Source organism: Scyliorhinus canicula, chromosome 17 (genome assembly GCF_902713615.1).
Source record: "Scyliorhinus canicula chromosome 17, sScyCan1.1, whole genome shotgun sequence".
NCBI lineage: Eukaryota > Metazoa > Chordata > Chondrichthyes > Carcharhiniformes > Scyliorhinidae > Scyliorhinus > Scyliorhinus canicula.
Window position 1 is genome coordinate 40,770,280 of NC_052162.1, and position 14,105 is coordinate 40,784,384.

The following is a 14,105-nucleotide window of genomic DNA, read 5'->3' on the forward strand; positions in this document are numbered from 1 at the left end:
GTAAACATGCCTCAAAGCAAAAATAAACTCAACAAAACCTTCTAGTGTTCATTACTTGGGTGGTAGTTAAAGAGAGAACCTGATAAAAGGGACATTGTTTACCCGAGGAAAAAGAAGAAGTGTGTGGGTCGAAAATCACGCAAACATATTTTTGACAGATTAACCGATAAATCGCAAATATGTTCAGCTTGATCAGTATTGAACATTTTCCCCCCTTGGGAATGAAAATTCTGAGACAATGTTGTGATTCATAAAAATGAAAACAATGTGAGCAGTAATAAAATTGCAAATTTCCCTCCTGAAGAAAATTGAGAAAAACAGACATATGTTAAAAGCAAGCTTTAAATGGGATAATTAAAACTGGCCCTTATCGGTTTTTACAAAGAGGTGGATGGGCTTTCATTAACCTATAGGAAATAGTTAAAGTAGTGCAGTGTGAATGGTGAAAGATTTCTGTTCCAGTAACAAAATTGATCAACGAGAATAGCTTTGAGGAGATACTTCTGATGTTTCGAGAAAGATAACCAAGAAAATAAAGGGTCTGTAAGTTTCATTTTTAATTTAAATATACTTCGACTAGCCGGGTATAAATAATGTTAACTGGTTCTTGGGCTTTTGGATAAGACTTTCCATTTATAAATTAGGATCTAAATCCAATAATTATTTTTGGCTGACCACACTGGAACCTTTTTGCAGACCCCTGAGGGCAGCTATGGAATCGCAGTCAGTATATTACAAATCCTGATGAAAGGTCACCAACCCGAAACATTGATTCCATTTTTCTCTCCACAGATGGTAAGTGTCCTGATGAGTGTTTGCAGCATTTTCTATTTTTCTTTCCAATTTCCATCATCTGCAGTATTTTACTTTTATGTCACAAAGTCATACAGATCAAAAAGTCCCAGGGTCTGTGCTGAGTTGGTGAATATTTGCCAGACCAGAAGCTGCACATCATAGTTTCAGCTCGGCTTATTTCAAGAAATAAAAGTACCTTATAATACTCTAAGCCCTAAAACCACAATAACTTCCTCCTTCTGTTTATTCAAAGAGATTCATTTATGAACCTGTTATTAATTTAAAAACCTGTTTTGAATAAACAAATAATATCTGGAGTAGAAAAATAACATTACCTTCCAAGAGCTTCTGCAAACTGTTTCTCATCACATGTATGTTCTCAATACCATTAAACTGGAACCTAATGTTGGAATAATGATCTTCATTTTCATATCCCTTCCCAGCAGCTCTGTTTGCCATGGCATTCAGCTACAAAAGAAATCAACACTGTGAACATAGGCCAGAACTACAGGGACAATTTGCTTTCAGGTACGAATGTCTATTCTCATCTGTTGGTGAGGCATCTATTCAATATGCTTTCCTGCTATAGTTATGAGTTGTCTTGCTCTAGACGTTAATACAATTTTTAAAACTGAATTCAAAATTTGGGAAACCATTCTACATTTTATCCCATCATCGCAAGTTCTAAAATCAAATGGTATTTTTAAGCACCACTTGCATGTTTCTTACCAAGTCATAGCAGCATTACAGCAGTGTAATGACGAGTGTTGGGAGCCTATAGATTTTAACAGGCTAAGGAATAAATGTGTATAGCACAAAGGTGTATAGCAGACATTTGCGACACCCTTAACTGACATGCTCCTTGACATTAGAAGGCGTCACAGCCGAGTTTCCTGCTGTCCTCAGCTGTCACCAACATGTATGGGGCTAAATAAGGGGCTGGTTTAGCTCACTGGGCTAAATCGCTGGCTTTTAAAGCAGACCAAGCAGGCCAGCTTCCCGGACAGGTGCCGGAATGTGGCGACTAGGGGCTTTTCACAGTAACTTCATTGAAGCCTACTTGTGACAATAAGCCATTTTCATTTTTTCATTTCAAATATCAGTCTGTGAGCATTCAAACTTGGTGTTGCCTCTTCATTTATCTGATTGTGCATTTTTCTGACTGAGATCCATGTTTCTAGCTGCAAGTGCTGAGCAGTTTCCATAGAAACTAATGGAAGCACCCACTCACACATGCACACCCTCAGTCAGCCACATCACCCTCCCCCCCCCCCCCCCCCTTCCCCCTCCTCCCCCCCAAAGTCTGGTGAACGTTCACTGTACTCCCTCTATGGCAATACTATCCTTCCTAAGGAAATGGGACTAAAACAGCACACATTAACTCTAGGTACAGTCTCAGCAAGGTTCTACAGAATTGACTGCACTTGGTTCAGTCTGCTCCTCTTAAAAGGGAAGCTGCAAGGGCAGCACGGTGGCACAGTGGCTAGCACTGCTGCCTCATGGCGCCAGAGTCCCAGGTTCGATCCCGACTCTGGGTCACTGTCCCTGTGGAGTTTGCACATTCTCCCCGTGTTTGCGAGGATTTCGCCCCCACAACCCAAAAGATAGGCAAAGTAGGTATTTTGGCCATGCTAAATTGCCCCTTAATTGGAAAAAAATGAATCGGGTACTCCAAATTATTTTTTAAAAGGAAGCGGCATTGAACCATAGGAGCCTGCTACTAACCACTATATCTGCAATTCTAAACGAGAAAAATGGCCCGTGGATGTCACGCTGAAGTCCTTAGTGGTGGAGGAAATAGGAACATAGGGATAGGAGTAGGCCATTCAGCCCCTTGAGCCTACTCCGCCATTCAATGAGATCATGGCTGATCTATGGCCTAATTCCACATACCTATTTTTGGCCCATATCACTTTACATCCCTGCTTGCCAAAAATTTAGCTATCTCAGATTTAAAATTATCAACTGATCTTGCATCAATTGCCATTTGTGGAAGAGAGTTCCAAACCTCTACCAGCCTGCATGAAGAAGTGATTCTTAGCATCTCTCCTGAGAGGTCTCTCAAGGACCACCCTCAAAATGGAATGGGAGATCAATTCCCAGAGTCTGGCCACAGAGACAGTACGTCAGTGCCGTACGTGCATTGATCTCACACAGAATGCATCTTCAACACAAGACAGTGTGCAGCACGGTAGCACAGTGGTTAGCACAGTCACTTAACCGCTCTAGGGTCCCAGGTTCAATTCCTGGCTTGGGTCACTGGGTGTGCGGAGTCTGCACGTTCTCCCCGTGTCTGCATGGGTTTCCTTCGGGTGCTCCGGTTTCCTCCCACAGTCCAAAGATGCGCAGGTTAGGTGGATTGGCCATGATAAATTGCCCTTAGTGTCCAAAAAGGTTAGGTGGGGTTACTGGGGTCGAGCGATGGTGTTGACTTGGGTAGGGTGCTCTTTCCAAGGGCCGGTGCAGACTCGATGGGCCAAATAGCCTCCTTCTGCACTGTAAATTCTATGAAGACATTGCAACAGGAAAATTACCATAATTACCCAATGTGATAATTGGGTGCCTAGCCTTTGAAATAACACTGCTGTTGGCCCCTCCTACACTTCTATAGATGCTGTGTGTGAGTGACAAGTAAATATGTTGGGTGAAGCTGTTTGGTTCAAGTTTATAAAGAAAGCACAAATGAGCTAGTAGGGCATTTTGGTATCATGGCAGCACCATTATTTATGAACGAGCAGGAATAGGCCATTCGGCCCCTTGAGATTGCCCTGCTATTTCATAAAATCATGGTTGATCTGATAGTAACCTCAAATCTGCATCCCACCTATCCTCTGATAACCCATCTCCACCTTGATTACCAAGAATCTATCCAACTCTGCCTTAAAAATATTAAAAGACTCTGCTTCCACTGCCTTTTCAGGAAGAGAGATCCTGAGACTAAGACTCATGACCCCTTTAAATGAAAACAGTCTCTTCTCAACTTTAAATGAGCGACCCCTTATTTTAAAACAGTGACTCCTAGTTCTAGATTGGCCCACAAGAGGAAACATCCTCTCCACATCCACCCTATCAAGGTCCCTCTGAACCAGAAAGGTTTCAATCAAGGGGGAAATGCTGGAAAATCTCAGCAAGTCTGGCGGCATCTGTAGGGAGAGAAAAGAGCTAACGTTTCGAGTTTCAGATTCCAGCATCCGCAGTAATTTGCTTTTATCCAACGTTTCAATCAATTTGCTTCTTGCAATTCTCAACTCCAGCAATTACAAGCTGAGCTTGTCCAACCTTTCTACATAAGACGACCCACCCATTCGGGGTATTAACCTAGTAAACATCTCCGAATGGCTTCCAATGCATTTACATCATTCCTTAAATAAGATGACCAATACTGTACATAGTACTCCAGATGTGGCCTCACTAGTGGCTCTGTATAACTGAAGCATAACCTCTCTGCTTTTGTATTTAATTCCCCTTACAATAAATTATAACATTCTATTAGCTTTTCTAATTGCTTTCTGTACCTGTATATTAACCTTTGGCAATTCATGCACTAAGACACCAGGTCGCTCTGCATCTGAGCTTTACAATCTCAACATTTAGATAATAGGCTTTTTATATTCCTGCCAAAATGGACAATTTTATATTTTCACACATTGTACTCTATTTGCCACCTTTACCCAATTACTTAACCTATGTATTTTTGTAGCCTCCTTTCATCCTCCTCACAACTACTTTCCAATCCATCTTTGCGTCATCAGCAAATTTGACAAATATCCCATCCATCTGTTCAAAGACATTCATATAAATTGTAAACAGTGGAAGGCCCAGCACTGATACCTGTAAAGTAGGTAATGTAAAATAAGTAAAGTAAGTAACACCATTCGTCACATCAATTTTGACTTTTGTAAGAGTATAAAAGTAGGGATGTGTTGCTGCAACTGTACAGGTATTGGTGAGACTGCACCTTGAGTACAGTGTACAGTTTTGGTCCCCTTATTTGAGGAGAGATGTAGTCGCATTGGAGGAGGCATGAACCTCAGAGGAGGTTCACTAGATTGATTCCAGAGATGAAGGGGTTGTCTTATGAAGAGAGATTGAGCAGTTCAGGTCTATAGTTTAGAAAAATGAGGGGAGATCTAATGGGGGTATATAAGATGATAAAAGGTATTGATAAAGTACCTGTAGATGCGTCCTTTTGTGGGGCAATCTAGAATGAGGTCTTATTTGTAGGATAAGGGGGGTCACAGATTTAAAACTGAGATGAGGAGAACTTACTTCTTTCAAAGGGTCATTAATCTGTGGAATTCACTGTCCCAGCGTGCGGTGGATGCTGGGACATTGAGTAAATTTGAGGAGATATAGATTTTTAATTAGTAATCGATTGAAGGGTTATGGAGTGGAGTTGAGGCCAAGATGAGATCAGCCATGACTGTACTGAATGGCGGGGCATGCTCAAAGGGTTGAATCGCCCACTCCTGCGCCTAGTTCTTATGTTTTTTCAACCTATTTATGCCACTATCTGCTTCCTGTTAGCCAGCCAATCCCCTATCCCATGAGCTTTTATTTTCCGCAACAACCTTTGATGTGGCACTTCATCAAATGCCTTCTGGAAATCTGTACATCCACTGGTTCCCCTTTATCCAGAGCACATGTTACTGGCTCAAAGAACGACAATAAATTGGATAAACATGATTTCTCTTGCACAAAACCATGCAGACTTGGCCTGATTACCTTGTTCTTATCCAAGTGCCTTGCTATTGCCTCTTTAATAATAGCTTCTAACATTTCCTTATGACAAATGTTAAGCTAACTGGCCTGCAGTTTCCCACTTTGTCTATTCCTCTTTTTGAATAATGGAGTTACATTTGCTATCTTCCAATCAACTGAGACCTTCACCAAATCTAGGGAGTTTTGAAAATTAAAACCAACGCATCAACTAAGTCACTAGCCATTTCTTTTAAAACCCTGGAATGAAGTCCATCAGGGCTTGGGTACTTGTCAGCCTGCAGCTCTAACAGTTTAATCAATACCACCTCTCGGGTGATTGTCATTTTATCGAATTCCTCCCTCCTTTCCATTTCCTGATTTATAGCTGCTTCTGGATTTGTTCGACATATCAAAGGGGTGCTCATGCCATCACCCATTCTAGCATGGGTTACTAAGCCGGAGGAGGCTGGACTCCCCTTGATTCTTTTGCGCCCTCTACAGTCACTTTTCAATCCTTACATCCTTCATTCTTACATCGTACATCCTTCAGCTTGAATTACTACATATCAATTAGGTAGGAACCGCAGCTGATTTTCCTCCTTCCCAAATCAGAAACACAAAAGCAAATGTCAGCCCTTTAATTCAATGTCTAACTAATCATTTGGTGAGTAAAAATACCTTTGGTCTGGTGTCTACCACATACATGAAAGGACTTCCTGGGTTGGCCTTGTTGATGGCTTGTAACATCTGTTCATCCTCCACACACCTGGCACTGAACCCTGACAGTGGCTGACTACAACGACAGATGGCAGCCTGTTGAAACATTGAATCACAAGAGAAATGGGGTGGGGAATAACAAACCAAATTAAACAGTAAATTATGATTTATTACCAGACTATTTGGACACACCCATCATATCCTGGTCCAGAAGTGAAATTTAGTTTCTATTACTTAATCCAACTGGATAATTTTGGATTGATCCACACCCCAAGTTGTATACAAACCCAGTTTTATACATTCTTATTTTATTAACAAATCCACCTGAAGGACAAGCCAAAGTGCAAAAACAAACATGTAAAACAGGAGCAAGTAATTAAGTACTGACCATCTTGGTGAAATGGTTAAAATAATATGCAGTTTGTTTTATATAACGGCTTTCCTGAATGTGGAATGCACTACCCTAGGAACATAAATTGGTGGAATCATTTGAGAGGTTTACAGACATACAAACAGGAGTAGGCTATTCAGCCCACCACTGGCATGATATTTCCACTCCACATGACAAAAAAGCTTTCAAGCATTACCCTTAAACAACCCAGCTCCAATTTCAAGGTTGTGTCCGCTTATTCTGGATTCCCCTCCAGGACAAATGCTAACTCTTTATAGGCAAATGCTAACTCTTTATAGGCAAATTTTAATTTGCCTATAAAACAGTAATGTCAGCATGAGGGAAGAAGCTGATTAGTGAGTAGCAGATAGTGATCCACTGAGTGCATTTCACTCTCTCACTGCATTTAGTTCTGAATACTGGTGAGTTTGATGATTCACTTCCACATGGGGCATACCCGTGAAAGGTATAGCCAGGGCCTTGTCCAAGGCACCACAGATGGCTCAGGAGGATTAGGAAATCTCAATAGAAACATAGAAAATAAGAGTAGCAGTAGTAATTTGGTCCTTCGAGCCTGCTCCTACATTCAATATCATAGTTGATCCTTTATCTCAATGCCATAGACGCCCACTATCCCCATTTTCCTTCATACCTTTACAGTCTAGAAGTCTATTTCTTTCTTAAATATATTCAGTAATTTGGCCTCAACAGCATTCTGTGCTACAAAGTTCCACAGGTTCACCACCCTAGGTGTGAAGAAATTTCTCCTCACCTTACCCCTGAATGGCCAACCCCGTTTCCTGGGAATGTGACCCTATTTTTAGACACCCCGGCCAGAGGAAGCATCATTCTTACAGCCAGTTTGTCCAGCTGGGAGAAAGTTATACGTTTCAATTAGATCCTCTTTCATTCTTCTAAATTCCAGTGACTGTGGGCCTAGTCGATCCAATCTCCACTCCTACGAACACAGGAACCAGTCTGGTGAATTTTTGCTGCACTCCCTCCAGGGCAAGATTTTCCTTTCTTAATTAAGGAGACCAAAACCATGGTCTCGCCAAGGCCCTGTACAACTGCAGTAAGACATTCTTGCTCTTGTACTCAAATTCCCTTGCAATGAAGGCCAATATAACATCTGCCTTCTTAACTGCTTGCTGTACTTGCATGTTCGTTTCCAGTGCCTGGTGTACAAGGGCATCCAGGTCCCTTTATAATTCAATGTTTCCCAATCTATCACTACTTAAATAATACTCTGCCATTCTGCTTTTCCTTCCTATGAATTGGATAACTTCACAATTATCCACGTTGTACTGTATCTGTCATGTATTTGCCCACTCACTCAACTTGTCTAAGTCTTGAAGCCTCTTAATATACTCATCATTCACATTCCCACAAAGTTTCACGTCATCGGCAAAACTGGAAATATTACGTCGATTCCCTAATCCAAATCATTGTAGTGATAGCGGATTCTGAATTTTGAAGGTGTCCAGAGATAAGATTCCAAGATAGTATTAAAAAAGGGTTAAATTTAGTTGAACATCTGAGTTTCCTCGATTGCTGTGCATGGTGGCAGTGACCAGTTCTGTAACTGGCTGGACTGCAGAAGAGATTTTCCAAATTTTACTTTTGTTTGTACAGTTTCCAGTTAGGAAGTACAGCACTGCAGACACATGACTAAAGACAGAATATGTGGAGATAGAACAAGTAGTAGAATAGGTAGCATGCTGGCTACAAAAGAGAAAGTAAAGTTAAAAAGGTAATTACTCAGATTGGCAAATTATGTTAAGCGGTGTTCCATAAAAATTGCCTCTGGAACCACTGTCGTTCAGGAGCTTTTGAAAAGTATTTGGGCTTTGGGTCAGAAGAACCAGATTCCAGGGCAGCACGGTGGCCTAGTGGTTAGCATAACCGCCTCACGGCGCTGAGGTCCCAGGTTCGATCCCGGCTCTGGGTCACTGTCCGTGTGGAGTTTGCACATTCTCCCCGTGTCTGCGTGGGTTTCGCCCCCACAACCCAAAAATGTGCAGAGTAGGTGGATTGGCCACGCTAAATTGCCCCTTAATAGAAAAAATAATTGGGTAATCTAAATTTAAAAAAAAAAAGAAGAACCAGATTCCATAATTCAAGGCTACAGGCCAAGTGCTTGGATGTGGGATTAATGTAGATTTAGAGTAGATTTGTGCAGGCTTGATGGGCCAAAGAGCCTCTTCTGTAACTGTTATTATTAGTCTATGAAAGGGCAGCACGGTGGCTCAGTGGGTTAGCACTGCAGTCTCACGGCGCTGAGGACCCAGGTTCGATCCCGGCTCTGGGTCACTGTCCGTGTGGAGTTTGCATATTCTCCCAGTGTTTGCGTGGGCTTCGCCCCCACAACCCAAAGATGTGCAAGGTAGGTGGATTGAACACGCCAAATTGCCCCTTAATTGGAAAAAATTAATTGGGTACTCTTAAAAAAAAAAAAAAAAATTTTTATTATTCGTCTATGATTCTACCATGGGGAGAGAAAGAAGGTGGTGCTAATTAATATAGAGAAGACTGTGACAAAATACATAAAGACATTAATAAACTTGCATAATGGTGGTGTAATCAGCAATTGAACTTCAATATGGAGAAGCACAAGGTAATACATTTTGGTAGCAAGATTAAAGAGACCAAATTCCAAAGAGTAGGCATTTTGGATTTGAAACGATAACTCTGTTTCTCTCTCCACTGATGTTGCTAGAACTGTGTCCAGCACTTTCTGTTTTTATAAAGAGACCATATACTACTTGGGCCACTCTCTCCTAACCACATAGCATTGTGCTGGACAGGGGAAACCCAAGGGTGGTGATGGAGGAATATGGGACATGATTCAGTGAGCATGATTATGTCAGACCATTACTTGTTTCAGTCTGTGGAACAGTTCTCCCAATTTTGGCAGAGTTCCAGATATTAGTGAGGAGAACTTTGTGAGTTGAATTGGAGATTATATGCCTTTGGTCATTCCAGTTTTGTTCAATCTATCTGTTGTAGTCTGATACAACTGAGTAGCTTGCTTTGTGCTTCACAATTCACCTTGTTAGGTACAATTAGGGATGGGCGAATGCTCAATTGGGGATGAGCAATGCTCAAATCCCATGAATGAATAAAAAAGTCATTCTTTGTGCTCTGTTTCCACATCCCCATTAAATCAAAATAAGGTCCCTTGGCACCTACTCACCCCTTTGGTTTAGGAAGATATTGTGCAGTAAATTGTGCACGTTCTCCCCGTGTGTGCGTGGGTTTCCTCCGGGTGCTCCGGTTTCCTCCCACAGTCCAAAGATGTGCGGGTTAGGTGGATTGGCCATGCTAAATTGCCCATAGTGTCCAAAATTGCCCTTAGTGTTGGGTGGGGTTACTGGGTAATGGGGATAGGGTGGATGTGTGGGCTTTGGTAGGGTGCTCTTTCCAAGAGTCAGTGCAGACTCGAACTAGGACTCAAACTAGGGCCTGGGGACACACTATGGCCGTTGCTGTTTTCGCTGTTGCTGTTCTTTAACTTTGACATGTGTGTTTTTTATGCTGGTTTTCTTTTTGCTCTGTTTCCGGGTGGGTCTGTTTGTTGGATATGGTTGTGGGGTATGTGGGGATTTGTATTTTATATGTTCTCTTCTGTACGGGGCTGGGGTTAGGGTGAAACTGGATTTTGGGGAGCTGCGTCAGAAGGGTGGGGTGTGGCAGTGTGAAAGCGCGGGCTTTCCTCTGGTTTCCCGTGCCGCGGGGGTGGGCGGAGCTGGCGGTGGGGGCATGGCCTCTACTGGTTCTCTTTCCCGCGCTGAAGCGGTGCCAAGGATGTGTGGCAAGAGGGGGATGACCCCATGCCGGGAGGGGATAGGTTTTGGCGGGAGCTGCCGGGATCAGCAGAAGTCAGCTGACACACGGAAGTACCACGGAGGGTGCGTCGCGGCTAGGAGGGGTCCTAGCCGCTGGTGTGGGCTGGGGGGGTAGAGGACAGGCGTTATCACCATGGGGAACGGGTCGGGCGGGGCGAGCTGGCCTGGGGCGAGCAGTCGACAAGCTATGGCTAGCCGGCGGGGGAGGGGGGCGGGTTGCCCTCTGATCCGGCTGATTACCTGGAACGTGAGGGGGCTGAATGGGCCGGTTAAGAGAACTAGGGTATTTTCTCATCTGAAGGGGTTGAAGGCGGACGTGGCTATGCTCCAGGAGACCCACCTGAAGGTGGCGGACCAGGTTCGTCTGAGGAAAGGGTGGGTGGGGCAGGTTTTTCACTCAGGATTGGACGCGAAGAACCAGGTAGTGGCGATTCTGGTGGGGAAGAGGGTGGCGTTCGAGGCGGCTGAGGTGGTGTCGAACAAAGAGGGCAGATATATTATGGTGAAGGGTAGGCTGCAGGGAGAGAAGGTGGTGCTGGTTAATGTATATGCCCCGAATTGGGATGATGCTGGCTTCATGAGGCGCTTGTTGGGCCGCATTCCGGACCTGGAGGCAGGGGGCCTGATCATGGGGGGAGACTTTAACACAGTGCTGGATCCCCCACTGGACCGGTCCAGTTCAAGGACGGGTAGGAGACCGGCGGCGGCCAAAGTACTGAGGGGATTCATGGACCAGATGGGAGGGGTGGATCCCTGGAGGTTTGAGAGGCCGAGAGCGCGGGAGTATTCCTTTTTCTCCCACGTCCGTAGAGTTTATTCACAAATAGATTTTTTCGTCCTGAGCAGGGGATTGATCCCGAGGGTACAGGATGCCGAGTATTCGGCCATAGCGATTTCAGACCATGCTCCGCACTGGGTTGATCTGGAGATGGGGAGGCGCGGGACCAGCGCCCGCTCTGGCGCCTGGATGTGGGGATGCTGGCTGATGAGGTGTGTAGGAGGGTCCGGATAAGTATTGAGGGGTATCTTGATACCAATGACACGGGGGAGGTCCGGGTGGGGATGGTCTGGGAGGCTCTGAAAGCAGTGATCCGGGGGGAGCTGATCTCCATCCGGGCCCATAGGGAAAGGAGGGAGAGGGAGAGACTGGTGGGGGAGCTCCTGGATGTGGACAGGAGATACGCGGAGGCACCGGAGGAGGGGTTGCTGGGGGAACGGCGTAGTTTGCAGGCCAAATTTGACTTGTTGACCACCAGAAGGGCGGAGACACAGTGGAGGAGGGCGCAGGGCGTGGTATATGAGTATGGGGAGAAGGCGAGCAGGATGTTGGCGCATCAGCTCCGTAGGCGAGATGGTGCTAGGGAAATTGGTGGAGTGACGGATGGGGGTGGGAATGTAGTGCAGAAGGGGACAGAAGTAAATGGGGTCTTCAGGGACTTCTACGAGGAACTGTACCGGTCGGAACCTCCGATGGGGAGAGGGGGGATGGAGAGCTTCATGAACAGGCTATGTTTCCCAAGGGTTCAAGAGGAGCTGGTAGAGGGGCTGGGGGCGCCGATAGAGTTGGAGGAGCTAGTCAGGGGGATTGGACAAATGCAGTCAGGTAAGGCCCCGGGGCCGGACGGGTTCCCGGTGGAATTTTATAAAAAGTATGCGGATCTGGTGGGCCCCCTGTTGGTGCGAGCCTTCAATGAGGCATGGGAGGGGGGGGCTTTGCCCCCGACGATGTCGCGGGCACTGATCTCTCTGATCCTAAAGCGGGATAAGGACCCCTTACAGGCCTATCTCGCACCTCAATGTTGACACCAAGTTGCTGGCGAAGATCCTGGCCACCAGGATAGAGGATTGTGTGCCAGGGGTGATACACGAAGATCAGACAGGATTTGTCAAGGGACGGCAGCTCAACACGAATGTGCGGAGACTGCTAAACGTTTTCATGATGCCGGCAGTGGAGGGGGAGGCGGAGATAGTGGTGGCGCTGGACGCAGAGAAAGGGTTTGATAGAGTTGCGTGGGGGTACCTGTGGGAGGTGCTGGAGCGGTTTGGATTTGGGGAGGGATTCATCAAATGGGTGAGGCTGCTCTACGCGGCTCCGATGGCGAGTGTAGTTACAAATGGAAGGAGATCGGAGTACTTTAGGCTCTACCGTGGGACCAGGCAGGGGTGCCCCCTGTCCCCCTTGCTCTTTGCACTGGCGATTGAACCTCTGGCTATGGCGTTGAGGGAGTTAGGGAGATGGAGGGGTCTGGTGCGGGGTGGGGAGAAACATCGGGTATCGCTGTATGCGGACGACCTGCTGTTGTATGTGGCGGACCCAGAAGGGGGAATGCTGGGGGTGATGGAGCGGTTAGCGGAATTTGGGGGCTTCTCGGGCTATAAGTTAAATTTAGGCAAGAGCGAGGTATTTGTAGTACACCCAGGAGATCAGGAGGGGGGAATTGGGAGGCTCCCGTTTAAGAGGGCAGTGAAGAGTTTCAGATATCTGGGGGTGCAGGTGGCCAGGAGTTGGGGGACTATAAGCTTAATTTTACCAGGCTGGTGGAGCAGATGGAGGAGGAATTTAAAAGGTGGGACATGGTGCCGCTATCGCTGGCGGGCAGAGTGCAATCCGTCAAAATGACGGTTCTCCCGAAGTTCTTGTTCCTCTTCCAGTGCTTGCCCATCTTTATCCCTAGGGCCTTTTTTAGAAGGGTGACCAGCAGCATCATGAGCTTTGTTTGGGCGCATGGGACCCCGAGGGTGAAGAGGGTCTTCTTGGAGCGGGGTAAAGATGGGGGGGGAGCTGGCGTTACCCAATCTCTCGGGGTACTACTGGGCAGCCAATGTGTCGATGGTGCGCAAGTGGGTGATGGAGGGGGAGGGGGCAGCATGGAAATGGATGGAGGGGGCGTCCTGTGGAGATACAAGCCTGGGGGCCCTGGTAACGGCGCCGTGGCCGCTCCCTCCTACGAGGTATACCACGAGTCCGGTGGTGGCGGCTACCCTCAAGATTTGGGGGCAGTGGAGGCGACATAGGGGAGAAGTGGGGGGCTCGATGGAGGCTCCGTTAAGGGGGAACCATAGGTTCGTCCCGGGGAACATTGATGGGGGATTTCAGGGTTGGCACAGAGCGGGCATCAGACAGCTGAGGGACCTGTTTATTGATGGGAGGTTTGCGAGCCTGGGGGAGTTGGAGGAGAAATTTGGGCTCCCCCCGGGAAACATGTTCAGGTATCTGCAGGTAAAGGCATTTGCTAGACGGCAGGTGGAGGGATTCCCTTCGCTTCCCGCGAGGGGGGTGAGTGACAGGGTGCTTTCGGGGGTCTGGGTCGGAGAGGGGAAGATATCTGATATCTACAAGGTTATGCAGGAGGTGGAGGAGGCGTCAGTAGAGGAGCTGAAAACTAAGTGGGAGGGGGAACTGGGGGAACAGATCGAAGACGGGGAATGGGCTGATGCCCTGGAGAGGGTTAATTCTTCCTCCTCGTGTGCGCGGCTTAGCCTCATCCAATTCAAGATGCTGCACCGGGCCCACATGACTGGGACGAGGATGAGTAGGTTCTTTGGGGGTGAGGACAGGTGTGTCAGGTGCTCGGGGAGTCCAGCGCACCATGCCCATATGTTCTGGGCATGCCCGGCACTGGAGGAGTTCTGGAAGGGGGTGGCGAGGACGG

The 14,105-nt window shown here is 46.4% G+C and overlaps 1 protein-coding gene across 2 annotated transcripts in view; it reads right to left on the bottom strand.

The window, feature by feature from the left end:
* mtmr8 (myotubularin related protein 8) overlaps window positions 1-14,105 on the bottom strand; it is a 52,898-nt gene that overhangs the window by 21,231 nt on the left and 17,562 nt on the right. For both annotated transcript variants that reach the window (XM_038774675.1, XM_038774676.1), the window contains 2 exons: window positions 6,175-6,309; window positions 1,131-1,263 (listed from right to left, as the gene is read on the bottom strand). In XM_038774675.1, coding sequence (XP_038630603.1) covers window positions 1,131-1,263; window positions 6,175-6,309 — 268 coding nt within the window. The remainder of the gene's footprint in view (window positions 1-1,130; window positions 1,264-6,174; window positions 6,310-14,105) is intronic.